Source organism: Colletotrichum scovillei, assembly GCF_011075155.1.
Source record: "Colletotrichum scovillei strain TJNH1 chromosome Unknown Contig00008, whole genome shotgun sequence".
Lineage (NCBI taxonomy): Eukaryota > Fungi > Ascomycota > Sordariomycetes > Glomerellales > Glomerellaceae > Colletotrichum > Colletotrichum scovillei.
The window spans coordinates 2205847-2233759 of NW_023336266.1; the positions used below are offsets into that span (position 1 = coordinate 2205847).

Here is a 27913-nt window from a genome sequence, read left to right on the forward strand (position 1 = left end):
ATACGTACAGAAATATGGAACCAGTATCGGGAAAGAGGCAGACAGCCCGGGCGTATCCGTACCTTCCCCGGTGCCTGGTATCCGTAAGGTAAGGTAGGTAGGTACCTTACTGCGTGCTCCGTACGACGTACTCCGTCCGTACAGAAAAGTAAGAGGGTAGGAGCAAAAACAGGCATCAGGATCCAAAAGCGAGCAAAGAAATCACTTAGAGCTTGTTCTTGTTCTGTTTTTAGCCCGTATCCCCAGAAATGCAATTTCGCACACATCCACTCAAGAGGCTGACTTTGCAAACCATCGCCTGTTCATCCCGTCTCCCGCACTCCTGTTGGCCTATGGTGTCCTTTTTCTGTCCATTCGCAATCTCTCAAGCGCACCGCGAAGCCGTAAACCGCCACAACGCTTGCGCATTGTACCCAATTCTGATCAATTTGTTTCGTGACGTGACCCAGGCCCCGACTCATACACACACCGAGCCTTCGGCTTCTTCCAACACCTCCTGTCATCAATAATACACGTACCTTCCCTGCACATCACCGCTCGTGCCATCCCGCGCACCCCCCAAAAAAGAAGCTGTCTTGTCCGGTCTTCCGTTCGCCGAGAGCTCCCACCTCTTCGCTTTTTGTTCAGTTTTGTTTTACAAAGCCAGATAACAGCCTACCTACCCCCTCTTCGTCATCTCCGCGACCTGTCATTTATTGCCTATCTGAATTCCTTCCCCTCCTTCACCTAACCGAAGACCAGAGGCAGAAAGAAAGCCTTACCTTCTATACCACAGTCATCACCACCACCATAAGTCAACCTACGACCGCAACTACTACCTTGGACATCAGCAACCACCCATACTCAGCCCAAGCCTCACTGCACATTCGGCGTGCGGCTGAAACCAATCTTTACATTCTCTTCACTGAGCTCGAGGCCCGATTGGCACTTTGTCCTCCTTCGCCGCAGCCTAACCCACCGGCCACCCAGCCCTACCTCTTGACTAGCGTGCCGACTGCCGCCTGACGTTGAGTCGCGGTTCCGCTCCCCTGCTTGCTTCCAGGTTCCATAACCCATCATTCTCTCTTGGCTTTTACATCCAGCTCCTGCGGCTCCCCTCTGCTCTCTCTGCCCACAGTAATCCCCCCCACCTCGCCAGCTTCATATACCCCAGGAGCCTCAATCCAGTCTCGCCTCCAAAGACCCTTCTCTTTCTTCTCTTGAACTTTTGCTTGCTCCGAATCCGCACCAATTTCCGCAATGGCGTACAACAGACCCTACAACCCCGATGAACTTCCAAGGTACGTTGCACAACACACCATTCATCTAGCCCATTGTTCATGGTCTAAATACCCAATCTCCTTCTTTACCCCGCCATGCTAACCCCCTCCTAGGTTCGCGGAACCCGAACAGGTACGTTTGCGCCCTCGGCCTCCGGTCACCTGACGACGTTTCTACTCCATTCATCCCATCGGCACCCGTCACCCCCCTTGGATCGCGCATCTTGCAGATAAACTAATATTTCCATCATAGAAGGGCGGCGCTGCCCCGGCACCTTCTCAGCAGCCTTCCCAGCAGCATCCTCAGCAACACTCTCAGCCTCGCTACGAAAACAAGCTTCCAGCCGTCCCTCGCGACGAGTACCACCGTCCCGATCCGCGGAACGACCATCGCCGACCCAGCCCCAACATGTACGGCGTCAGCTCTCCTCCTCCGACGGGCAACCCTCGCCCGAACGCCCAGCCCCGGCCACCCCCAAACTCCCGGCCGCCTCCTTCTCCCGCTCCTGATATGAGCGCAGACGGCGCAGATCCGACACTGCTGCCCCTTTTCCGAGCGGTCGATAAGGATGGTGAGTGATGCTGCCGACGCCCTTTTGCAACGACCGCCAACTAATGACTATCTACAGGCACTGGCCAGCTGTCCGAGCGGGAGCTGTCAACTGCCCTCGTCAACGGTGACTGGACTGCTTTCGACCCTCAGACAGTTCGCATGATGATCCGCATGTTCGATTCCGACCGCAGTGGCACTATTGGCTTCGCCGAATTTTGCGGCCTCTGGTCCTTCCTTGCGTCGTGGCGCACTCTGTTTGACCGATTCGACGCCGACCGATCTGGAAACATTTCCCTCGGCGAGTTCACCAACGCTCTCGTCGCTTTCCGTTATCGTCTCAGCCCTGGTTTCGTTGAGCTTCTCTTCCGGACGTACGACAAGCGTGGAGAAGGCGTCATGTCCTTTGATCTCTTCGTGCAGGCTTGCATTTCTCTGAAGCGCATGACGGACGTGTTCAAGAAGTACGATGACGACAGAGACGGCTACATCACCCTCAGCTTCGAGGACTTCCTGACGGAGATTCTCAAGCAGCTCAAGTAGGTCTGGCAAAAAGAGAGGTCTAGGCGTGGATTGCAAGACCCAGGGACTGGAATGGCCCGAGTACACTTTTGGGCCACGTCGCATGGAGTAGCTTTCCACACGGTCAGGCAGGCAATGTTGGACTGCAAAGGAGACGTTGTCTCCATGATTTCAAGCAGAGAGAAAAGAAGAAGACGCGTTGTTCAGGTGGGAATATTAGATACCCCGGGTGAATGGGTGCAGGTAATGGAGAGGTATATCGTCTGGATTTGGCACTCTACTCGCAAGGGGTGGAACTCAGGATTGAATGCATGATATGGGAATCATCTAAGGTGGAAATCATGACAGTACCTCAAGCAAGATATCGGGCATTGCATTGAAGTTTTGATGAGCATCATACTCCACCACCCTTTGTCCCACGTGCAGATTCGCTCCTCCATGGCCATCGGCAACCCTTCTAGAAGAAGCCTCCTTGGTGGCTGAGCGGATGAATAGTAGTATCGGGCTTGATCGTTGTCGAAGAGTTGTACGTGTTCGCTATTGTACGAGGTCAGTCGTACTTGAGTCGCCAGTCCGTCTCTCGTCTAGATTTGATATCTATCATATTTGCTGGTATCTCAACATGTCAGGAACACCAGAACTTGGAGTTTTACCTAAGAAGCCGAATGCTTCTAGAGGCCTTGTTTTTCTTCTTCTCAAACTGCCCGGGACAAAGACTATTCAGGACTCCGCGCCCGACAAAGAAAGAACAATTGGCCTTGTTTTGGACAACTAACTACAGCACCTCTTTCAGGTAATTATCAGGGCGAACTACATCTGCGTTCCTTCATCTTTTTTGGTATGCGAACTGCTTCCAGCAACCCTTTTTGCGCTTGACTTGCTTTAGCTTAAGATCAAACGGGTTCTTGGAAGCCGAGACGGAGAAAGGATCATGTGCTAGATAGAAGCTACTTCGGCGTGAATAATTTTTACCCCATTTAGAAGACGGACCAAATCAACACTGCTAATTACAAACCCCAATCATATTACTTACTGATGAATTCTTTTTTGGAACTCCGGTGTTCTCTTTCAGAAGGATTAAACACGAGGTGAAAGGGCAGCGATCAGAGGTAGAGCCGGTAGCGGTCACTCAACCTCAGTGGCGCAGAGCTGCGATGAGGCATGTATATACACTCATACGCCCCGAGACCAAACGTTCTTTACTTCCTGTTTTCGTCAGACTTTCACGCCTAGTCATCTCCGCATCCATCAACGTCCATCTCCAGTCTTGTTGAGGACGCTATGTGAAGAGCAGTGAGTTCACGCAGTAGTTTGTGTGCCGAACCCATGCGAGTACGACCGACATATAGATTTTGAGGACTCATCTTGGCAATCCATCAGCTAGTGGACGTTCTTCTCCAACTATAGCTGTTAATTGGGGGGGGGGGCAGGTCTTTGCTTAAGCGGTCGTGGATTATTGCATTCTCAATCCTCGGTGCCAATTCTATGGCCGTGTCACATGCAACATGCGTCTCTTTTAGAGTGCAATAGCTGATAGATAGTAGTGACTAACATCATCAGCTATACATTGTTGAAGAAAGAGCGTCCTCTAATCAGCAGTCGAAAAGGTTCAAGTCTTACTGGAGCAAGTTTCGTTAGCTAGGTATGTTATAAACTATTCCCCCTCTGACAGCGGCAGCGTTTCTTGGAGGGATCAAACTCGCTATGCAGGGTTGCAAGAGATTCCCGTCCTTTGGGTAGCTGGTAAAGGTTTTCCTGTGCAGTCTGTAGCACACGCATCCCTCTTTGTATTCTACTTTGATTGTAACCAGTAAACCTGTATGAATCTTTTTTTTTTTTTTTATCTTGGTATTTTATATTTATAGAAATAAGGCCCAGACGTTATAACATGCTCATGTCTCTCTACTGGTGCTACTTCAAGAGACAGCAAGATCAGGGCACTGGTTCATGGGTTACAGCTGTTATTATGCGCAGTTTGTATAAGGAAATGTGTGTTCCCTTTCTCACATGATAGATTCGCAGCAGGCCTGCATCTGCATGCTGAGAGAAAAGGGTTGCACTAGGCAGGCTCTTCCGAGGGAGGGAGACGGTTTGTCTTATTGTGAGGTAAGCCACCCAAATTTGTTAGTCTCTTCGTTGATATTTTCGTCCTGGCATACGTAGTGGCCCACGTAGTCTACAGGAAAGTTGTAAGAATTTCACACAAAATTTTGTAGCATGGTCACTCGTTGAGATGGATCAAATACACAAAAATACCGTCACCATTATGACAAGAGGGATCATATGAAGTAGCCACATGTATTACTCATATTGATCCTGTGTCTCTCAGCTGGCTATCAGTCTCCCCTCCCCAAACCCAGAGGCTTTCTTTAGCCCAGCACCAAAAGGAGACACCTCGCCGTCCTGGGCGAGAATGCCCCCCAAAGGTCTAACCCGAAATCCCGCTGGACCCAGAATCCTCCTTTGATTATCCGACTACTCCTATTTATATCTGATTAATAAGTTGTTCATTATATACCTGTGATGGTATCTCCTTTCCAAAGAAAGGATGGGTATATCTCCTTTTTCGTGTCCCGCTTCGCTGCCTCACATAACAAATGAAAGAAAGTATCCGTAGGCCAAACACAAAGAGATCCGGGTTTGACCCGGGAGAGGATATACAAAACCTGCAACTCCGCCCCGGTCTCCGCAAACCGGGGTCACGTCTTTTCCATCAACGGGGCCCATATTTAGCCGTGGTATCAACCGGCGGCAAGCCCCGTCCCCTCGCCCGCCCCTTTAACCCCTTTCCGTTCCCAAGCAGACTCTCGGACAACGACGACGAAGACAAAGGCGGAGGGGAGGAGAGAACTCTCGCGCCGGGCTCGACGTTCCAGACACCTTCCCTCGTCATGGCGACCTCCTCGCCCACGCCGAGGACGAGAACATCGGTGCTCTTGCACCCCTTGGCCTTGTCCCTCTTGTCCTGGTCGCTAGCCCTCTCGCGATCCAACCTGTCGCCGCGCTTTCTTTCCCCCGAAGAAGAAGAAGAATGATGGGTGACCTGCTTCTGGGTATACTTCTTCGTCCGCAGCATCTTCGTCACCAACCCCCTGACATCCTTATCCCCGTCGTGCGTGCTAACCCACGCCCTGGCTCCAAGCGCCGCCGCGGTCTCCTGGCCCGCCGGCATGCCCGCCGAGATATTACCGCCGAGCCACCAGGGATTCGACACGGTGTCGAAGCAGTGCAGCAGCGCCGTCAGCGGCAGCGCGGCCTCGGCTTTGAGATGCGTGTGGGCGTACTTCTCCAGGCAGCGGTACGAGATGCCGTGCGGCGAAAAGATGACCGAGACGGCTCGTCGGTCGCGGGTGTCCGGGGTGATGGACGCGGCGGACCGGACGGAGCGTAAGGACCGGCTGCTGGGCGGTGTCTCGGGCGGCGTCGGCAGGCTGAGGTAGGCGGACGAGTTCTTTGTCTTTTGGTGGTGGTGGTGGTGAGATCCAGATCCCAACCGGAGGGACGAGGCGCTGGCCGCGGTCCGTAGCGAGACTGGTGTTCTCGGGGGCGTCATGAGGTGCGGGAACCGCGGCCACGTCGGCGGCGGGCGGTACGTGATGCCGATGGCGGCGTGCAAGCCCTTAAAGTCCTTCCGTTGCGGGATGAAAGCGACTGTGACCTCGCCCGGCTCGCCGCCCGGGAAGAATGGAGGCACCTTCACTCGGATAACTGTCTGCTTCCCCGTGGCCTGCGGATCCTCCCACCGCGGAATCGCAAAGACCTTATCCTTGTCGAAGTACTTCCAGCTCCGAATCACCTTGGCCGCCGCTGGCTCCGCCAATATCAGCGTCCTCGTGCCGCTGGCCGGGAGCTGGCGGAGCGTTGCCTCATTACAGTGGTCGCTCTTGTGCTGGCTAATGATGACGAGGTCGGGCTCCGGGAGATGCTGTAGGGAGCATACGCATGGGCACTCCTTGTGTGTTGCGGTTGACAGGATCGAGTGAAATATGGTGGAAGGCCCCGTGATCCACGGATCCATCAAAATTCTAAACGGCCTTGGAGCAATGCCAGGAAGTGACTCGGGCACAATGGGCTCAAAGGTGAGGAGGAAGGAAGCATCCGCATTGAGCTGCTTCACAGTCAACGCCATAGCTCGGAAAAGGTATATAAGAAAGAACAAAAACAAGAACGAATGACACTGCAACTCGGCCAGTTGAATATGAGGGTATTGCTACTGAGCAATGGTCTGCCAGAGGAAAATTGAACGCAAAAAAAGAAAACAAAGCAGAGAGGTCAATTAGATATGGTCCATGACGGCGGGCACGTCTGAGGGAGGGCGCGTCGGGACGCAACTCTGGGGATGCGTAGCCGTGAATGATCGGACGTGGAGAAGGGCCTTTAGGGAAACGCGAGGCGATTTCAGGAAACTTTCCCTTGGCCAGATTAGAAACATGGCCCTTGTAACGCCAATTCGCCAGTCCGCCAACGCAAGCACGGCAAAGCTGGCGAGAGGGTCAGAGCAATTGCGGTCGGATCTTGGACAGATCAATAGGCTAAGGGCAAGTTAACGCGAGGTGCTCAGACTTCCGGGGGCCCGGCCGAGGAGGATACGACGACCGCTTATGTGTGAACGGCCCGGCTACGGGCTGCGTGGAGAGGTCGCCAAGTTCGGTCAAGGTCGGAGGCTGAAACTCTGGAGGCTGTGCCATTTTGTTTTTGGTCTAGAAACTTGAGGGTGCGTCCCTTGCAGACAATTTCTTCGCTCCGGTCCAGTTCAGGTGAAGCGTCTTTAGGATCTACCCACCATCCCGTTTCCTTGACCGATGCCACTGGTCAAAAAGCCATCACCACTCGTCGGAGGCTCGAAGCAGTGGAAGCAGACGAGTTTCTATAGAGCTTCTTGGCAGCAAAGGTCCATCTGGAAGGTCTGTGCGCTACGCCTCGAGGGGGCTGATCAACGAGCACTTGTGACAAGTTTGTTTGGGATCTAGAAGATGGTGGGCTTTGATTGGACGAGGTCGAATTCGGACGACGCAGGGCAAAGGAGATCCGGGATGGTTTTCAAGTCGAATCGAGTTGCCAAATGTTAAGATGGCAGCGGACCGCCGACTCGGGTGCAAAGACAATGGAGATGCTTCCACTGAGGCCTCATGCAGTGCAGGATTGACAGCCGGCTGTTGCGGCTGGAGCAGTTCCGGCTACCCCTTAGGAGGTGGGAGGCAAGGGATGACTGACCCATCGTCGTCCAGACCGCGGAAACAAGAATTTCTAGCGGTGAGTTAGAAATTTCTACACTGACTATAGCTTGAAGCGAAAGACGTCAGTAGGTTGCCATTCTGCCCTAGAAGTGGATGCAGTCTGTAGAAGTCATGGGCTGGTTCTGGTTTTGGCAGAGGGGGCTCCGGAAGCAGGAAAATCGACCGTTTTCAAGAAGCCGAGTCAGGTACGGTTCACAAAGCGTGGTGAGCAGTGGGCCCATGGTTCATCTGTCGTCCACATGATGGAGTCTATAGGTCATACTACACCTGGGGACAGCAGACCTCGTTCGGATTCTGACACTGTCGGGGATATCCTGTCCCTTGAGAACGAGACGCCGTGAGTCAAATAGGAGGTCGGAGGTGTGGGAAGACAGGTTCAAACTGTGTCTCGTGTACATCGGGACGCTGACGAGGCACAGTAATTCGATGGAAAGCTTGCTGGGTTCCGTTGACTTGCAATCGAATGTCGTCACCCCTAAAGAAGCTTGGCTTGAAGGACAGTAACAATGTTGCGGCTTCGAGGTTACGACAGCCGTCGTGTACATAGTCGGTGTCTCCGACTAGACGTACTGTTGATTGACCGCCATGTCTCGGAAGACAGGGAGCGAGGCGGCAGATCAGGAGGCTGATGGACGGTTGGGTGAGGATACCGTGCTAGTGGTAAGGAAAGGGAATCGAAGGAAAAAAATTGGAAGAGAAAAAATTCCAGCATGCATGTGACAAGCACCAAAGGAGTGCTTCTCGAAGTTGTCTCGGGGGGTTCCTCACTTCTCACTAGGTTGCTACCAGTCACCCGCTAGAGAATTATGAGTCTGTAGCATGACAGAAGGCAAGCTTGAGTGGCTGCTGCTGCGGTCCTGCGGGCCATTTCCGCCGACTTCAAATCTCGGACCCGTGCGAGCTCGCCGTATCCTAAGACTAGCGTATGTTCATAATAACCCGAACTGAACGTGTAGTTTGGGCGAGCAAGTCTCTTGACGGGAATGATCCCTAAGCAAGTTACCCTACTCGCAAGCAATCGAAGCACTCCGTACTTGTGGGAGTGTCCGCGGTCCTATAGTTGGAATGACTCTCTCCATTCTGACCCTAGCCTTCGTGAATGCTTCCAGAGGTTGGCGCTCAGAAATTCGCGAACGGCCACAGTCACTCAAGAAGCAGCACCAGCTCGACCGGACAGGGGGAGATGAAGCTCCAGGTGGTAAGGTATCCTGTAGGTTTTGCTGGTTCTGGTAAAGTCGCGTGGGATTGCTTTGGAGGAGCTTTATCGTCAAAGCTGTCAGCCCTCGCTTGTGGTTGGTTGGCGGTCTCTTATCAGCGATTGAGCTCGCGTCCAGGGCCTTATCCCCCGCACCCTCCATGCCTCCCTTTTCCTCTCTCTCTCTCTCTCCGGTACCAGCTAGGAGGAGCTGAGCAGGACGGGCGGTGACTGTCACCGAATTGCCAACAGGCCGCTGGGTGCGGTATCAGCTCGTAATTAGGCCCGTTCGTGACTGACTTTTGCGGCGGCAGAGGGGGGCAGAAAGGCGGGGTTAATTCACCGCTTTCTTCATTTCTTTTCACCAGCGCCAAGCTCGATCTCGTTGCTCTCGGTGACAGTAGTTGGTCCTCTTTGGGGCCATTTCGGCAGTCATGAAACCATTCGAACTGCGGCTAATGAGTGCCTCCTAACCCAGCCTGACCAGGTAGCTCCTACTAGGGTAGGTGCTTGAGCGATGCAGCCGCCAGCGGCATAGGGGGAGGCGTTCGTGTAACGTTCCGTGGGCCATCACGAGATGGTGGCCCCGATTTAGTCCGATTTGAGGGTCTCGACTTGCTGTGTAGGTATGGATACTTGAAGAGCAAAAAAAAAAAATGCCGTCTGCATGGCACCCGTGCCTTGCGTGAAGCGTCAATCGATGAAATGACTCTGTAACCGAGTCCACGGATGAGTCGAGATTCATGTCTGTCAAACTCAGGGGCCAATCATTGCTTCTTCCCTGAAGAAAATTATTGAAGACAAAGACCAGAAGAAAGCACGACCCAGGCCAAGCAGTGTGATGTCACTTTAGTGCCTCGAGGGAGTATGGCTGAATCAATACCCGCTTTAGCTGCAAGTGCTGTCTACGGTTCCGAAGCGCCAGCCGCCCAGTCGGTCAGGGTCCAGGGGGGGTGTAAGTTGTAAGTGGCAAAAGAGAAGATTGTGGTAGGGGAAAATATGGTCGCGAGTTGGGATGTTTGAGGAAAAGGTACAACTGGCTGCGAGCTTGTCAGTCATTGCTCAGAGCTGCTCGAGAGAGAGGGCTGACTAGCCACGAGCGATTGTTTTCCGTACGGATAACCAAGGTATACTGTTTGACAGCCTGCCATTGGTAATCCGGTCTGACTTATTCAAGTAAGCTGATACATGGCCCCAGAGCAGGTAAAAAGGCCGAGAGAGATGGTAGCGCAAAGGCGGCATCTGAACAAGGCTTTTTGGCCTCTGGCCGAGGAGCTCTCTCAGGTATTCTTTGAGCAGGCGCCACCTCGGTGAAAAGCCGTGGTTTCGGGATGCAGCTGGCAGCTTGTGCTTATTTCCAAAGAGGTTGGTTTGGCGAGGGAAGACGAAAGTGGATCAAGTCAGCCTGCAGGCGTAATTTTTTTTCCTTCTGATCTCAACATCGGATTCTGGTGTCGGCCGGCCGGAAGGCTTTGGGAGTTGAAATTTTCTCGCCTTTGGTTGAACTTTTTTTTTTTTTCGTTGCTGGATAGAATCTGCCGATTGTTGATAGGTCGAGGTGAAGAGGATGCAAGGCGAAGAACAAGAGGGTCCTCGCGCCGAATGTGGGGACCTTCCCTGGCAATTCCAATACGTACCCCCCCTTGTCTGCGCAACAGCTTTGCTCATCGCGGCATGGGGCGGAAGGAGAAAAAAAAAGAGCAAAAACATAGGTCCCTACCTAGGTACCTGCTCGTACCTGCTCGATGAAGAAGTATTCGTACGTATTTCTGACCTTATCCGTTATGACTTTCTACCATGTCTGCAGGATCAAAATTCACTTTCTCTCGCTTGACATTCAGATCCCCGGAAGCTTCGTTGCATCTACACTAGGCATGAAAGGACAAGGTAGCTGTGGATTATAGGCAGGTTGACGTGCTGAAGAGCTCCCTGAGCCCTGCTCATTCCTTGTGTAATACATACCTACCCAGCAGCAATGGAGCTGCATCGCAGAAGACGACAAAGGAACAGTGTTACTTACAGAGTAAGAGAGAGGAGGGGAAAATTGATCGTTGCAGATATCCACATCCGTCTTGACCTTCACCGTACCGATTACACACCAGGCGTGCTGCATGTTTCCGTACTCCCTACAGATTCTTTGTCTTCTTCCCTTTCTCATTCTTCCCAAGCTCTGTCCTAATCCCCACCCCATCCAACCCGCCTTCCCTCTCCGCTTGTGGAGCAGACGATTCGCGCCAACGTCCACGGGTCGGGGGTAAGGTCTCCACCGATGCGTGCTTTGGAGGCGCTGCAGACGCTACAGATACCACGGACTTGCTGCAGCTCCAGGGTTCACCTTTGCAAGAAAATACTTCCAACTTGTCAAGGCAAGGCAAGGGCCCTGCATGTACGGAGTAGTGTACGGAGCAGTGTATTATGTGGGCGGTGTCTTGGTGCTTCGGGCTGCCTGATGCCGACCCGACGAGGCAGAAGCAACCTCATCCTCGCTCATCTTTCTGTTTTTCCTCCGTGTCTCTCATTCCTTCCTGCCACTGCTGGCCCTCCGCTGGCCCGTGTCCCCGTTCCCAATGCCCAACGGCAGCCCCGATCATGCTTCTCCTTGTAGAAGGACCGTTCATCGCTTTTATTCCGGAGATTTGGTCTGGGCCTGCTCATCTGGCCACGGCAATGCAATCGCAAAGCGGTAAAATTAGCTCTTGAACTGATCAAACGAAGCAAGGAACCAAAAAGTGATACTGTTCATGTTTATGCGCAAAGAGTAGCTATGCTGGGCTGCGTTGTGCACAGTACCTTAGGTATTCGCCGTGCCAAAAAGCACGACGGGAAAGAGCTCAGAATAGGTAGGTATGGATAGTCAAAAGAAAGCCTCGCTTCGCTTAGAGGGTACACGCGCAATGCTATCCGCACTTGCGGGTACAGCGTATCTCTCAAGTCTGTGATTGCCCAGGAAGCTACGAAGACAGAGTGACAGAGTTAGGTATCCGTACACTACAGTGCTCCATACACCATCTGGGGCCCCTACCCGTTAGCTGGGATGTCAACGTGACGACCAGCGGGGATCCAAGCAGCGGGCAGACGTTGACCGAGGTCAGGACCACGTCCGACCAGTAAGCGGAGGCGAGAATGAACCAGGGGTCCAGCTCCGCTATGCTGCGGGAGGAGGAGGAGGAGCACCTAAGGTAGGTAGGAGAAGTGAGATGGGCGAATGCAAGCTACCACCACGCCGCAGCAAGGCAAGGCAAGACGCAAGACATGCGAGCAAACAAGAAGCCTTCCGCCTTGACCTCGGAGCTTGAACCCGTGAAGCATCCGGTTGGCATATGAGTACTCGAGGATAAAGTGAGGTAGGTACCGGTATCCATAAGGAAGGCATGATTGTGCTTCCAAGTTCGGATCATGGAGCGACAACGGGAGTTGGCAACGGTTGAAGGGTGGGGCGAGCAAGGCGAAGAACTCAGAATGGTCAAGCTTGGGGCCAGTGGTGAGTTGGTGACAGACTTTGCAAGTTACCTTACTTCCATGGTGCCAGCCCTGAGAGCCGTGGGTAAGAAGGTACGACCGGGAAGGGAAAGGGAAAGGAAAGAGGCAGGCACAGGCAAGCTTGCTCAACTCTCAAGAGCTCCCCTGTGATGCGGCAAGGGCCTCTTTCCACTGTCAACCACTCGCAAGCTCCGAAAAGAAAGAGCAAAGCAAAGCAGCCCACTTCCTGCCCTGCTCCCACCCCACCCCCCTCCTTCTCTCCTTCCCCTTGCTGTTGCTCTCGCTCTTGCTCTTGCTGTTGCTCTTGCTGTTGCTCCTCTTGCCCCTCCCCGCTACCTGCTCCTGCTCCTGCTCCTGTTCCTGCTCGTCCACCACAGGCTGTCAATTGCTTCCCTGTCACACCCCCTCCTTCTCAATTCCTCAACCTCATCCTCCTCGTCCTCGTCTTTCCTCCGCCATGCAAGTCCTCCACCCGATTGTCTCGACTTGAATCTTGCCTGGTTCTACATCCACGCCCCCTGCCTCTTGTCCTCCTTTCCCCTTCTTCTTTCATCCCCCTCTTCCCTCAGACCCTGGGGTTAACCAAGCCAATCCAATCCACCAGACACACTCGATCCCCCATCGAGTCATTGATCTCTTCCACCAACGCCAACCAATTGTCGGCTCTTGACATCGTCGGCGGGTCGACTTGCCGACCTTTTCCCCTACCTTACAGTACGTATAGGTACGTCTTGTTCCTTCCCCTGTGCTTTTCGACTGGAATGCTCTCCATACATCCCACTGCTGACCCCCCGAGCTTTCGGGTTACCCTCCTGTCATTGGAAGATGACGCCGTCGCCCGGTGGTACCTTGGATGAGCACCAAGCTGGTGTCGTTATACAGTACCTTAGTTCTACCGAATCTTTCAAGCACCCAAACCCAAGCAATAGCGGAAGCGGCAGCGGTAGCAACAGCAAAAGCAGGAGCAGAGACTCGCAGTCCCATGGGCGTCAACTGGTTATGGCTGCCGCCATTCTCGGACAAGTCAGGCACCTCGTGGTGCAATCTTTTTCATCTAACAAAGAGAAGAGGCGGAATGACTGACTCGAGAAGAAACATCTTGTTACTCGTCTCTCGGAGCAATACGTTTAGCCCATCGGACATGTTTCCAGGTTCAACAGCCCAGCCCAATGAGCCCAGTGTCATGGAAAGCTCGGCCTCGGCGACCAGCCGTGTGTCACTTGCCATGCAACGAGCTGGCAAAGCCGACTAGATCCTTCTGAAGCTGGCGGTGATGAAGCTTCAAAGCCTCTGCTTGGCAGATCACTTACACCATCTCGCGTCACCGTACCGACCGCCGCCGCCGCCGCCCCTCACAACAGTGTTCTTCTAGCAGCGGCAGATGGTAAGAAATGTTGATTACTTGTAGCTGACAGTCTGGCGACTGGTGACATTGACGCCGTCTGCCACGGGCCCAACCTTGAGGTGGACTTAGGTTCACCTAACCATGCGACGAATACCAAGTCTTACCTCACAGCTTGTCAGCTGTTCACCACTGTCGCTCCCCAAACCGACTACTTCCTTGCTCCTTGTACCTTTCGGCCACACCCTCGCTCGTCCGTCTCCTTATTCGCGGCTGATAATATCCCTTTTCATCTGCATCATTCATCACATCTGCTTCAGGTGTGCTGTATCCGTAGAAGCAAGCCCAGAAGCAGCATAGGCTCAGGCACAGAAAAGGTACGAGCGCGCAACTCAATTATCATGGCAACACTTTTGACGTGCGAAGCAAGCAAGGTAGGCAGGTAGCTGAAAGCCTTTCCTACAACATTGGTAGCCGTAGATCGGATTGGAGCCGTATTCGTCGGCGGCTTTTGGATCTTGTCTTGCTTTCGTCGATTCAGCCATTGCTTACCTACCTTACCTAGGTACTCTCTAATGTCCAAGACTAAGGTAAGGCAGAGTAAGTACATGAACGAGTGAGAGAAAAACAGGCAAGGTTTTACCAGACTCCAAACCAAGCTCCCTCCTTGCTCACACACCTTGCTATCATCCGTCCGTTCTTCTTTTGCCTAGCCGTGTAAGTAGGGACTCATTTGGCTACAGATCATGCTGCGTAATACCTGACCTTATGTGACTGGGCTGCGACCATGATGTACCTGGGTGAGCAAGGTAAGGCAAGGCAAGGCAAGGTAGCTTGTCCTGACCTGACCTGACCTGACCTGGACCTGCCCTGGGTACCTTCCATGAGATACCCACCAGACCGAGCCACACCCCTACCTAGCCCGTCCAGTACCTCTCTTTTCCCCATTACCGCTACTTACTGCTTTCGGTCAACTTCCCTTCTGCCCCCCAAAATCAGGTTCCTTCTCTTCCTCTTCCTCCCCGTCCTTTCCTCCCCCTCCATTACACCTTGTTCTTCGAAACACTCTTTGTAACACGCCTCAAGACGAGAGCTTCCAGAGCTCCAGACTCTTGCTCACCAAATATCGCAGCCTTTTGTCGAACCGTCAAATGCTCAAGCTCCAACATATTCAGTCGCCTTCAATTGACCTCGCTTCGCGATACGCTACGACAGTAACAGCACTTATCGCTCCTCACCCCGCTCAGTATCGATACCAGCCCTCAAGCGCATGGTGGGGTCAAGATGCCGCCCAGATCTTCTCTCACGTCTTCTTTTTCAATCACCGACTCCAACAATGAGGTCGTCTGTCCTCTGCGGAATCAGGATGGATCTAGCTGTAGGAAAAGATGCATCGGTGTAAGTCTCATCGTGCTGCCTGCATTGCCGCATTGCTCTCTCACGACGCCCTCTTCGCCACCAGCAGACCAACACTGCCCCCGTCTGCGCTGCTGCACCTCTCTACTTGGACCCAGTGCACAGAGAGAGCTTTGATTACTACAGCGAAAAATCCACTCGACGAAGGGAAAATTGAGAGCGCTACTCTGACACTTGATGAATTCATTAGGAAAAACGATATCGTTCCATGCAAGAACACATTCGCCGCGCTCACCCATAACACTACATTTCGAAGCTCCCAGCGACCGAGGAAAGCTTTATGCTCATGATCAATACTCCTCCGTCCGAACGTCCAATGCAGCAAAGCGCAACTTCTGTTCCCCAGGGTTCGTCCCTCTCAATCCAGGGCTATCCCCAAAAGATTGACCATCTTCAAGGCTTCAATCACGACCACCACATGTATGATAACAGTAATCCGGGCACGCCTCGAACCATGGACGACCACGCCGTTGGTTCCATGCTCCCCGCTGCCAGTGCTGCTGCGGCGCTGGCTCAGCTCCACGGTCACAAAGTCGAACCCGAATGGGAGGAAATGGTGAGTTGGGACATCCTCCTCCGAGTGACTTACAAACTCAAACGACGACTGCTAATCAAATGTGCACTACTAGGGTTGGCACTCAGACACGGAGGGACGCCGCATTCCAAGGACATCAATTGAGCTGCCTCCGCTGCACTTGACGAATAACGACATTACTAGCGAGCCATTTCCAGCTATGAACTCGAGTCGGCCACGGGATATTCTGCCGTCAATTCTGGCGAATTCGCCCCCCGGTCGCTCTTCAACATTACCCCCAATCCAACGGCCTGCTGTAGGCCCTGCCCGACCAAGGAAGCAGTCCGTCACCAAGAGAGGTCGAGAGGCGCACCACAAGAAGCAGAAGTCTCGCGGCTCGGCAGCAGACTGGCTTCGGCGGATCCAAAACGACGAACGGCTTAGACCAGGTAACAATGACCGTAAGGCGTTATCGGCTGAACCTTCTGCAGACTATGGGAAGAGATGGGAAGATCTCATCGATGCCGCCGATCAAGCTGCATCCGCTGCCGGCGACATCGATGAGGATAGGACTCCAGTAAGAAGCTTTCGTGCGCTCGCATCTTTGCATTCTCTGACCTTTATCCAGATGCCTCAATCACCAGTTTCTATTCACAGGGCTTCTTTGCCGCCATTCCAGCACCATGGATTCCCATCAGCGACAGCTGGAGGGAACTATCAAGCTTCGCCATTGCAGCAGGCCTTGACCCCGCCATCCTACAGCCAGGACACAATTGACCCATTCCCGTCGGTTGAAAGCGGTGAAAGCGGGGAGAACTTCCACATCGAGTCGCGAGGCCTATCGGATTCATCACCAAGTTATTCTTCTCAGAATACCCAGATCTACTGCGCAGCCTGTCAGAGCGTTTCACTTCTCAAGGACTCATACGCCTGCACGGAATGCATCTGCGGTCTGTGCCAGGCGTGTGTCGACGTTCTCATGGCAGAGCAGGGGGCTCGCCGCAAATGCCCCCGTTGCGCAACAATCGGCGGCCGGTTCAAGCCGTTCCAGCTTGACATCCGGTGATTATTATGTCTTGTCAACGACCATCATGCATACGTTACGCACAAAAATTCGAGCTCTAAGGCCCACAAATTGCATTTGAAATCACACGGCGTCTTGGATGGGGCCAATGCGCATATACAGCATCAAAGCTTGGCATAGGATTCACCGCATCGATAATACCCCCGGCGTTGCAACTTCGCGAGAGCTTAGACAGAGAGCTTTTCACGAGCCGGTTTCTCCACATTCTTTACATTATTATAGGGACTAGTGACTCGTGACAGTCTTGGATAGGTGTGGTTCTCTCTTTTTTCTTGATGCTACAGGCAGAGTATGGGATATCAAAACGATTACAGGATTAAGGGTCGGCTTGCACGTCGTTATGATATTGCTTTTTCTTTTGCTTATTGATAATTCGTTCTGGTTGGGTACAGGCAAACTGTTTTTAGGAGTACTCAATTGGTTTATAGATGCCAATCATGAAATTCAAATCAATCTTTAGCTATAACAATGAACTTTTTGATCATGGGTATCATTCGAAACTCGTCTCTATCAATAATGTATACAAGAAGCAAAAATGGATGGGCTCATCATCTTCTCGAGTCCTTCTCCTTTTCTTTCTTCAAGAGCAAATCGCGCATGGCGGCTCTAGCGTTGCGGCTACCGCCCAGCTTCGGACCCTTGAGGACTTCTTCATCGGCCTTGCGAGCCCCGGCGCGGGCCGCCGGCGCTGCCGTCTTCTTCTTTTGTTGGCGCTGAACCATGGCGTCCATGAACTCGCGCCGGAACTCCTCGGCGATGCGGTCGTCTGCGTCGCCGTCGCCTTCGTTTTGGGGTTCCTGTGGTTTTGGTACATCGTAGACGTCGACTAAGTAAGGGTTTCCAGGTTAGCATATGCTTGTTGGCCCAATTGACAGAGACGGGGGCGAAACTCACGTCTGTTCTCGCGCAGAATCTCCTCGACGAGCTGGTCGCGTTTGATGTCGTCGCTGGTGCGCCGGTTCCTGGGCCGCCAGGGTTTACCGTCCCTGCCGAGGCGGGGTTTCTTGGCTCGCCGGCCGCCGGTATCGTCGTCGACGGCTGCGCCCAGGAGGCGGCGGGCTGCCTTTTCCGTCATGGCTTGGTTCCGGGCGCGGACCTCGTCGCCGAGGTCGACTTCCATGAGTTTCCCCTGCATGATGGGGTGGTTTTTGGGGTCTGGGAGTTCGGCTGGTCCGGCGGAGGGTGCTGTTGTTGACGGATTGGTTACGGCGGCGGCGGCTTGGTGTTGGGAGGCGGTTGATGGTTCGGATGGTGGTGGTGGGTTGCGGTTAGAGAGGTGCGATTCTATATATTCCATCCTTGCTTGATCAGCCTCTGGCGTCGGGATGGGGAGGAAGGGTGAGAAGTGGAAGTTTCCCGGGGGTGGAAGGGGTTATACATACATGTGTTTGTTGACGATTGTAGTCGCTGCTGCGCCAGTCTGCGGCGCGAAGCGCTTTGCGATGAGGGGGTCGTCGTCTGGAGCTTGTGCTGGGACGGGAACCAATGCGCGCGATGATGATGACGACAATAGGCTCATGGGGTCTGTATCGTCTCCTCCGGCGCCGGCGAAGGTGGTTGTGCCTCGCGCGGAGAAGCCTACGCCGTTGAGTCGCTTGCGGGCGCGGTGACGGAGGGCTGAGGGGACGTGTGATTCGGGGCCATCGTCGGCGGTGGTTTCCGTGGCTGGTGCCGGTGCCGCGGTATTTTCTGCTGTCGAGTTTGATTTCGAGGCTGCGGTGGTGTCGTCATCGTCGGCGGCGGGCGATGCGGCGCGTTGGCGGAGGCCTGCTTTGCGCTTCTTGTTTGCGCGGAAGAGGATCGGGGCCGGAGCCGCGTCTGCGGTCGGGGTTTCGCCGGCGGGTGATGACATGATGGGGTTGATGTGAGCGCCGGGGCGCGCTAATACTGGTTGTCTATGCGCAGGATTCAAAATTTGGCGGGTTGTCTTGGGTGAGGCGTTTTTTGTACGTTGATTTCGAGGATGTGAAGACAGGTGGATGTGTATGTTGTAAATCGGAAGGTGGACAGAAAGCGCAAATTCGCCTGGGGCGATTGAGGCCGCACCAGGAAACTCCACCTTGCAGGATGCCGAGGATTAGCCTATCGATAATGGACTGGACCAAGGGGGGTCAGGCATGTAAGTGCAACCCGCTGGCATGGATGTCATCGGTGTGACGGTGTCAGCGACCCCCACCAGGTTGGTTCCCGCTTTTTGTCTTTACCCACGGCAAGCATGTTGCAAGAAGCTCGAGGGGGAGCTCCGAGCTACTTTTAACCTCTGCGCATCTTCACTCCCTGAAGCCTTGCAACTTCATCTACAGTCGTTTAAAATCGGACGCGAAGTCAACATGGCGAAGAGAGTATGCAATTTTCCTACAGACAGGATTTTAGACATACTGACGAGAAATTAGATATACTTTCTAGCCCATGGCGGTCAAGTACAAGGTACGTTGTCTTCCAACCCTGAGCCCCTCCCTCACCCTCCACATGAGCTCCGAGCTTTTATCTGGATAAGAAGGGAGGGGTGTGAGCTTGTGATAAGTGACTTTCTTATATCGGGACACACTGACGTCACAAATCCAGGTGTCGGATTCCGGTACGTGATGGAACTTTTGACAACACGGTTTTTCAATTTTGTTTGGACCAGTTGGGTGTCAATTGAATTGACGATGTCAACTTTTGTAAGAGCATGATATTGACGAAGCGATGCGGTTGAAAGGTACTTTACGCAAAAGAGAGCCACAGAGTATGGTCTCACGGGATGGTGTCGCAACACTGATAACAACAAGGTGAGTTTCGAGTACTTTTTTGTTTTCTCAATAATCTCCAGGGGTCACTGTTCGACATGGGATTTGACAAGGAATTGCAAATCTGAGAAACCTGGCTGCTGACCTAATTGGTACCTAGGTTGAGGGAGAGGCGCAAGGTGACGAGGATGCACTGAAGAAGCTGCTTAAGGACATTGACGAGGGACCGAGATCCGCCAGAGTTGTGAAGCTTGACCAGGAGGAGAGAGAACTTGTTCAGGACGAAAAGGACTTTGCGGTACGACGATGAGTTATCGCTTGAGTGACTTCTCTTCGATGAACAAGGTTGGTAAGAAGACTAGGATTGAGAGGGGTGGGTGATGAAAAGGGGCAGGCCATTGGCACGTTACCTTTATTATCACCTTAGAGCCTATGGATGTGTCTCAACAACTTTCTTTGCCAGGAGGGGACCTGGCTTGCCTAGTAACACGATAAGCATATCTCGATGACAGTTGACCCAATCGAGTATGCAATATACTCACGGCGAATGTGTGACTCGAGCAACTTGTTCAGCTTCTCGATTAGATAGAACAGAGACGTACAGGTATGCTACAAGCCAAGCCCACGTTCCCCCCCTCTCTGCTTGCTCTAGGATCAAGACCATTAGAACACGCGAAGGCAGAGCGCCCCATTATTAAGTGCCATAATCATGTTAGCTATAATGCGAGAAGGAATAAGCCGACCGTGAGTCTACAGGTCAGCGTTCTTTACCTCTCGGAGAATGACTTTCCTTCTGGGCCATGACCTTGCGGAACACCAGTCGTCGCGTTGCCGCCCCCTGGAAGACTGCAAAGATGATAGGATGACAGAGCTGATACAAAAAGGGTACAAGATGCGAGATGGTTCAAGGTACTACAACTTCAGGTCAAGGTTCAGGCTGTTGTGCTTTGATCTCTTCAGCAGCTTGGCGTTCGTGTCACCCTGACCTCTGGTCGTGTTCCCTTCTAGGAAGTCCTTCATCAGGGCCTCGCCCCTTGCGGTCAGTATCAGTGAGCCCCCAAGTGCGTTGACTACACCAGTCCGTCGGCGCCTTTGCTCCTCCAGCACTGCCTCGCGGGTATTACCGCTAAGTTTTACGGAATACATGCTAGACACTGGAAAAAGACGGGCGTCTCATGGACTTATGGGCTCCTCTCTCAACGAAGCCAGCTTGACGCGAGCCCGGGGTATGCGCCGCGAGATTGCTTCCAGCACTGGTTTCTTGTCTGTGGGAGGACTAGTTGCTGACGCCCGCATACAAATCGCAATCACGCTACCACCGCGCGTCAACTCAAACATAATCTTAAGCGACGAACATACTTTATCAGTTCAGTCTTGTTTGCCCCAGGGTTTACTATAAAAAGGCCTCAAGATTCGACATGACCTGTCCTGGTAAACACAACGATAACTGGCAATACTGACTTCCGCCCAGGACAAGTGCGAGCTAAAAGAGACCTTAGCGGTGTACCTATCTATGATACCCACGGGGCTACTCGAACGTCATGAACATCACCATGCCACTTCAAACTATCTCGGTCCGTCAGCGTTGCTACTCCTCCTGCCCTACCTCCTGAGTATCATCACTAGGCTTTGCTGAATACATTACAGACACTGGGAAAGGGCCATGGTTCCTCGGAACAAGATCGGCCACATGGAATTTCCCGAGAGCGATTATCACGACCCCACTTCCTGGTCGAACCCGACCGGCTTGGACACGTCCAACCTTTTTACCTTCAAAAACGTCTACCGAGGTACTCATGGCTGCTCCTGATCTCATCGGTCAGGTTTGTGCCAAAATCTTTGGTTTTTATGGGAGCACGGAAGGTATTTGATATCTAGCGGGCCATGCTCAATTGATAACTTGAAACTGTTGAGCTGATTCCTCAAAGGTCTTACGATGAGCAAGTCCCAACGCAAGCCTGCTGATATTCCCTGCATTCGTTGTGGAGGGATGTAAAATCAACCCGCAATAAGAACCATCAATACCTTGGTGCTCACGTCAAGTATTTCATGTCTTGACACGTTTATCTTACATGGCTTTGCTCACTCTAGAATGACCATCGCCTTCTGCGACACTGTATACATGCCTCGTCGCTTTTTCTTAGTCGCCGGGTCTGAGAACTGCGTCGATGAACAAAAGTTCAGTCTCACTGGATTCAACCCCATCCGGGATACATAGATTCTATCCAAAACACCGCAACAAAAGATCGCTAAACGCCTCTACCTCGTCGCTTAATAACAGGCTTCCTCACAGCCCCATGCGTAACAATCTTCTTGCCCGCCGCCGCCGCCGCCGCCGCACCCCCACCAGTTCTCCTCCTCTCCAACCTCTCCTTCTCCGCCTCCACCCGGTCCGCCTCCCTCTTCTTATCCTCGGCCATCTTGGCCTCGATCTCCATCTTGCGGTTAAACTCCGTCTCGGTAATACGCTTGTCCCGGACAGAGTACCCCTTCTCCTTCACAGAGTAAAACACGCCGCCCAAATCGGCGAGCCAGTGCGGGTCCACGGCCGTGACGGTCGACACGTACACTTTCGACGTCAGGATGAGCTCGTGGTAGACGACGTAGTCGGGCGGGTGGCCCGCGTACAGCGCCGACGTCGGGTGCAGCTGGACGCCGAGGTTGGTCCGCAGATTGATATACTCCCCGGAACCCTTGTACTTGGCCGCCTGGTGGTAGTAGCCGCTGCAGATGCACTTGCGGATGACGTCCCAGTCCATGCCGCAGCTCAGCATCTCCATCTTTTGCATCTTCATGATGTCGAGCAGCTGGTCGCGGATCTCCTTTGCGCGGCGGAGCGATTTGGGGTGCAAGAAGTGCTTGATGCACCACCCGTCCGAGCAGCCGTTGGACCGCCACGCCGAGTACACTTGGAGGTACGTCAGGTGGTCCGACTCGTGGACCCAGAACTTTTCGCGCTGAGCGTCGGCCTCGTCCTGGCGCTCTTTTGGTCGGTAAAAGACGTTGGGGACGGAGAGCATGGACACGATGGTGATCATCTCCTCGCTGCAGCCGTATTCCTCGGCCGTGATTAGGAGCTTGGAGAGGGACGGGTCCATTGGGAACGCGCTCATCTTTCGACCGAGCGTCGTCAGCTCTCCCAGATTATCCAAGGCGCCCAAGGCCCACAGATCGAACATTGATGTCGTGATGGTATCCTGTGGTGGGGGATCCATGAAGTCGAAATCCAACAGATCCTTGACGCCCAGGGATTTAAGCATGAGTACCGTATTACTCAGGTTCGTACGCTGGATTTCGGGAATCGTCTGCATGTAGAGTTCCTCTTTGAACGCCTTCTCAGTGAACAGTCGAAAAGCCTTTCCAGGTCCTGTTCGACCGGCACGTCCTGATCGTTGCGACGCGTTTGCTTGGGAGATTGGCGTAATCTGAAGAGTGTCCATACCCATCTTTGGGTTGTACACCTTCATCTTGCTGTACCCAGCGTCCACCACGTACTTGATACCGTCGACCGTCAAACTCGTCTCGGCGATATTCGTCGCAACAATGCATTTGCGCACACCGGGCGCTGCGCGGTCGAAGATTTTTGCTTGCAAGTCTGCCGGCATCTGACTGTAAATGGGCAAGATGCTCAGCTTCGGGGGGTCGTTAAGAGCGTCAAGCCGTTTCTGGATCAGCTCGCAGGTGACCTCAATGTCTTCCTGTCCCGTCATGAAGACCAAGATGTCGCCCTGGTCCATGGACACGTGGATGGCCAGGACCTGCTGAACCGCCTGATCCACGTAGTCCTCGACCGGTGACCTATGGAACATGACATCGACGGGGAATGTTCGGCCTGGGATGATGAACTCCGGCGCTCCACCGTAAAAGTCGGAGAAGCGCTTCGCATTCATTGTCGCAGACGTGACAATGAGCTTCAGGTCTCGCCGCCGCTGAAGAATCTTCTTGAACAGACCCATGAGGATATCTGTGTTGAGAGCTCTCTCGTGGGCTTCGTCCATGATGACGCACGAGTACCTGTCGAGATCAGGCTCGTTGAGCGACTCGCGCAACAAGACACCATCCGTCATGTACTTGATGACAGTATCCTTGCTGGTGCAATCTTCGAAACGAATCGCGTAGCCCACCGTGCTGCCCAGCTTGACTTCCATCTCCTCAGAGACACGTTTGGCGACACTCATCGCGGCCACACGTCTCGGCTGCGTGCACCCGATCATGCCCGACTTTCCGAATCCGTCCTCGTAAAGGAACTGCGTCAGCTGCGTCGTCTTGCCGGATCCCGTCTCGCCCACCACGATGATAACCTGGTTCTCCCGGATGACACGCATCAAGTCCTCTCGAACGGCAAACGCAGGTAGGTACTGCCTCTGCTCGCGCAACGTCTTGCTCCGACTGAAATCACTGCTGCCCCCATCATCCTTCTTCATGTGGTCGCTGAATTTGTTGCTGTTCTCATTCGTCTCCTCCTTCTCTCCTTCCTTCTTCGCATCGTTCTCCGACGCCACAGGCAACGCGCTGTCGCCGTCGTCCTCCTTCACGCCCATCAAGTTTCCCAAAGCCGTTCCAGCCATACTCGTAGCCTCCTGCGCCTGCCGCTGCCGTTCCCGCTGCTGGCGTGACTCCTTCACCACCTTGCTTCCCTTCCGACTAAACACAGCCATGTCGCTCTGATAGTCGCGGACAGCCGGCACGGGTTCCAGCTGCTTTGTGAAGATGGTTCGTCCATCAAGAAACGGAGGCCGCAGATCGTGCACCAAGAGATGTACTCTTGTCGCCTCCTCGTCGTCGAAATCGGCACCCATGTCCCTCCTCTGCGCGACACCCGAAACGAGCATGCGATTCGTCTCCCACGCGTCGTTTTCCCTCTGCCTCTGCTCCTTGCGCGCGTCGAAGCGCCCCGTCATCTTCTCCGCCTTGACGGCCTCCTGCTTCTCGGCCTCCCATGACGAGTAGGAGGCGAACGGGTTGTGTGTATCGTCGCCGAAGGTGTGGCCGCCAAACTCGTCTCCCATGTACCAGTCGCGATCCAGCGCTTTCGAGTCTTCGTCGGTGGGTTCGGGAACGTCTCTTGCCGGCGTCTCGGCGGCGCGGGCGTCGCGCGGTGTCGAGCGGCCCGAGTCCTGGAATCGCCCTCCGTCTATCCTCCGGCGCTTGAAGCTGGGCCCTGATCCATCTCTGTTGTCGTACATTTTGCGATTCCTGTGATGGCGCAATTCGTCGCCTTGGCGTTTGCTGCTCTTGGCGTGATTGTTATCTTCGTTGACCCGTCGCCCGAGTAGAGTTTCCTTGGATGTGTGAGGCCCGGTGTGCGTATGTGATGGATTCAATTTCGAGTATCGGAAATGTAGTGAGGCATGCAGTTTAGAATTGCATGTAGACAGGCAACTCCAAGTAAACAAAGCTTGAGAAATGGGGCCGCACCTTGCCAGACGGTTTAAACGGGTCTGGCTCTCTTATGTGTATATCCATAACAGACGTCACTGATGGGTCCGATAATGCAATGAACGCGACTTGAACATGGCCTCGACTTAAGAAGTACCATACTACCCGCTGATGCTTTCTTTTTTGAGAAACGTTCAAATGATAGAATCTAAAAGAGACCTCGTGCCTGAATTGATTATCTGATAAATCGCTTTCAGTTGAAGCGTGCAAGAATTATCTTAGCCAGCTACCTTACGGAGTATATGCCCCAAAATCTTTGTGGTTTCTTATCGATAAAAGGGAGATAAGATAAACCCCACCACGATGGGAATTTTTTTTCTCACAGTCGCCCAGACTCAGTGGATTTTGGAGAATTCGCTTTGCGCATACCGACTTGACTTTCCCCAGTCGAAAAATCTCAAATATTTCTAAAGTTGTGCAATTACTCTGCCAACTTCGACAGTCAGCGTGCATTTGAAAGCGCGCGCAATATACCCGATCGCTAGTGACCTTCCGAGGACCATATTGTCTTCAAGATGTCCATGATCACAACATCAACCTGGGTGCCCCGAGGCTTTGCGGCACCCTTCCCCTCAAAATACACCTTTGACGAGTCCGAGTACGAGCGCATTGCCGAACTCGCCAAGCTGCAGCTGGATGACGCCGAAGAGGACCTGAGGGAGGCGCAGGACGAGGAAGAGGGCGCCGACAAGCCCGCCGACGACGATGCGACAACAGGCGCATCTGGCAAGAAGGCCGAACAGTTAGTCTTGACTTGAACTATCCGCTCGCTGAGCGGGGGACTGTAGGATATACGTGGTTCGCTAACCCTAGACCACCTTGTAGGGTCAATATCAACGACGACGATCTGAAGGAGTACGACCTCGAGCATTACGACGACACCGATGAAGAGGACGAGGAAAAGGTCGGCCAGGGCGAAGGTATGGCCATGTTTGGCAACATCAAATCGTTAGCCTACTACGAATCCAATAAGGACGACCCGTACATCACCCTGCCCGCCAATGGTGGACCGGACGACGACGATGAGGACCGCGAGGACCTGCAGATCCTAGCGACCGACAACCTCCTGCTCGCTGCCAAGGTCGAAGATGAGATGGCTCACCTCGAGGTCTACGTCTACGAGGACGCCGCTGACAACCTCTATGTCCACCACGACATCATGCTGCCTGCGATCCCCCTTTGCGTCGAGTGGCTCGACATTCCCGTTCAAAAGGCTGGCGTTGACAAGGACTCGACGGCCAACTTCGTCGCCATCGGCACCATGGACCCCGATATCGAGGTCTGGGATCTCGACACGGTAGACTCCCTGTACCCTAACGCCATCCTCGGTCAGGCCGGTGAGGGCTCAGAAGAGAAGAAGAAGCAAAAGAAGAAGAAGAAGGCCAAGAAGGCTAACGACGAGTACCACGTCGACGCCGTCCTCGCCCTTGCTGCGAATAGGAAACACAGGAACCTGCTGGCCTCCGCCTCTGCAGACAAGACGGTGAAGCTTTGGGATTTACACACAGCCAAGTGCGCCAAGTCATACACTTACCACACGGACAAGGTGTGCTCTCTCGCGTGGCACTCTGTCGAGTCCACCGTGTTGCTCAGTGGCAGCTACGACAGAACGGTCGTCGCCGCAGATATGAGAGCTCCCGAGGCCAAGGCTCCTAGATGGGGTGTCGAAAGCGACGTCGAGAACATTCGCTGGGACCCCCACGACCCCAACTACTTCTACGTCTCCACGGAGAACGGAATCATCCACTTCAACGATATTCGCAATGCGCCGTCAACCCCCGAGGCGACCAAGGCTGTGTGGACCTTGCAGGCACACGACGAGTCTGTCTCGTCCTTCGACATCAACCCCATCGTGCCCGGCTTCATGGCCACTGGCTCAACTGACAAGACGGTGAAGCTGTGGAACATCCAGGCTAGCGGTCCTTCCATGGTTGTCTCTCGCAACTTGGACGTCGGCAAGATCTTCTCGACGCAGTTTGCGCCCGATTCTGAGGTGGCTTTCAGACTCGCCGTTGCTGGCAGCCGCGGAACCATGCATGTGTGGGACACTAGCACCAACGCCGCCGTTCGACACGCGTTCGCTGAGCGTGTCCCGCAAAAGCCGGAGGGCGTCGAGGAAGACCGTCTTGTTGGCGTTCTTGACGACGACAGCAGCTCCAGCGAGGACGAAGGAGAAGAGGGCGAGCAGGATGGCGATTCGATGGACGAGGATGAGGACTAGGGTAGACGCTAATCAACATGGATGGTGGGCCTTTCACATGTGTTGTCAGATGTAGCCTGCTCGCTGTCTGGTCCAAGATCGCCAGGGGAATTTTCCCGCAGGCTTGGCCAGATGGATCGAAACCGCAGGCCCAACTAGTCTCCGGCGCCCGCCCAGAACTTAGAAAGCCGTAGGCCACATACATCACACTGATGATGACGACTCTGGGCTGGCGCCGTTGAAAACGGCGTAGGAATTGGACGGCCTGTATCAATCAGGTGGAGAACAGCCTTTCAGTGTAGAAGTTAGTCTCGAGTCGTCCGAAGTTAAATGCCGTCGTCTGAACAGCATCAAGCATGGACCACATTAGTTTCGTCGACACATATAGCCAAGCCCGTCAAACAATGGCCTCAAACCGGGAAAATAGTTGGTGAGGAGCACACCGTCAGAGACTGATATATGTGAAGAGGCTAAACGTGAGCGAGTGAAACCACGACTGCGTGGCCCCCAAAGGTTGTTCAGTGTTCACCACCATTGACTGTTGCGACGGGGTATCAGTGTCGTGATAGGGTGGGAGGCTCGCTAATTAAGCATGACCAAAGCGTGGAGGGGGGAGCGGCAACAGCCTGACATCTTCATGCGTAGACATGATGAAGGAGGTGGTGGATCGATATCAGATCTAGGATAAGAGCCGGGCCCGGATATTGCTCTAGGTCTATTCGCGAATGCAATCTTTGTTTTTGTTCTTCCGAGTATCAAGCTCGAGCAGGGCCATGCCCAAGTCAATCGTTCGAAGTATCCGTAGTGTAATGAAGAATATAACCAGCCAACGGTGCCATTCTGGCGATTTCGAAGTCGCTGAGGGATTTCTCTTGGCTTCTAGGCCGAGAGTCTTTGCCTCCCGCAAGCAGCCAGGCGAGAAAAAGGCAGTTCCTGATCGACTGGT

The 27913-nt window shown here is 53.6% G+C and overlaps 7 protein-coding genes across 7 annotated transcripts; 4 read left to right on the top strand and 3 right to left on the bottom strand.

Moving 5' to 3' along the window:
- The first annotated feature begins 314 nt into the window (after window positions 1-314).
- Window positions 315-2701, top strand: HER10_EVM0009772 (uncharacterized protein). Its single transcript, XM_035479247.1, has 4 exons — window positions 315-1280; window positions 1374-1392; window positions 1513-1831; window positions 1889-2701. Exons 1-4 carry the CDS (start codon window positions 1240-1242, stop codon window positions 2350-2352), a joined length of 843 nt encoding a protein of 280 aa, XP_035330909.1. The 5' UTR covers window positions 315-1239; the 3' UTR covers window positions 2353-2701.
- A 1942-nt stretch (window positions 2702-4643) lies between these two features.
- HER10_EVM0009774 (uncharacterized protein) lies at window positions 4644-7096 on the bottom strand. The gene has a single exon (XM_035479249.1). The coding sequence runs from the start codon at window positions 6458-6460 to the stop codon at window positions 5045-5047; it is 1416 nt and encodes a 471-aa protein (XP_035330910.1). The 5' UTR covers window positions 6461-7096; the 3' UTR covers window positions 4644-5044.
- A 7005-nt stretch (window positions 7097-14101) lies between these two features.
- Window positions 14102-17033, top strand: HER10_EVM0010868 (uncharacterized protein). Its single transcript, XM_035483133.1, has 4 exons — window positions 14102-15348; window positions 15400-15557; window positions 15631-16092; window positions 16144-17033. The coding sequence occupies exons 1-4, from the start codon at window positions 15282-15284 to the stop codon at window positions 16579-16581; spliced, it is 1125 nt and encodes a 374-aa protein (XP_035330968.1). The 5' UTR covers window positions 14102-15281; the 3' UTR covers window positions 16582-17033.
- Window positions 17034-17101: 68 nt separating this feature from the next.
- Window positions 17102-18798, bottom strand: HER10_EVM0012328 (uncharacterized protein). Its single transcript, XM_035481725.1, has 3 exons — window positions 17982-18798; window positions 17494-17897; window positions 17102-17425 (listed from the first exon to the last, which is right to left on the bottom strand). The coding sequence occupies exons 1-3, from the start codon at window positions 18449-18451 to the stop codon at window positions 17148-17150; spliced, it is 1152 nt and encodes a 383-aa protein (XP_035331046.1). The 5' UTR covers window positions 18452-18798; the 3' UTR covers window positions 17102-17147.
- A 58-nt stretch (window positions 18799-18856) lies between these two features.
- On the top strand, window positions 18857-19874 carry HER10_EVM0004919 (acylphosphatase). The gene is made up of 5 exons (XM_035474546.1): window positions 18857-18941; window positions 18993-19026; window positions 19165-19177; window positions 19301-19370; window positions 19489-19874. The coding sequence occupies exons 1-5, from the start codon at window positions 18930-18932 to the stop codon at window positions 19636-19638; spliced, it is 279 nt and encodes a 92-aa protein (XP_035330630.1). The 5' UTR covers window positions 18857-18929; the 3' UTR covers window positions 19639-19874.
- A 1703-nt stretch (window positions 19875-21577) lies between these two features.
- Window positions 21578-24856, bottom strand: HER10_EVM0004135 (helicase associated domain-containing protein; the record flags this gene model as incomplete). Its single annotated transcript, XM_035473787.1, has 1 exon — window positions 21578-24856. Exon 1 carries the CDS (start codon window positions 24512-24514, stop codon window positions 21578-21580), a length of 2937 nt encoding a protein of 978 aa, XP_035330589.1. The 5' UTR covers window positions 24515-24856.
- Window positions 24857-25282: 426 nt separating this feature from the next.
- HER10_EVM0011998 (WD domain-containing protein) lies at window positions 25283-26988 on the top strand (the record flags this gene model as incomplete). Its single annotated transcript, XM_035481403.1, has 2 exons — window positions 25283-25509; window positions 25593-26988. 2 exons carry the CDS (start codon window positions 25283-25285, stop codon window positions 26986-26988), a joined length of 1623 nt encoding a protein of 540 aa, XP_035331036.1.
- Window positions 26989-27913: the final 925 nt, after the last annotated feature.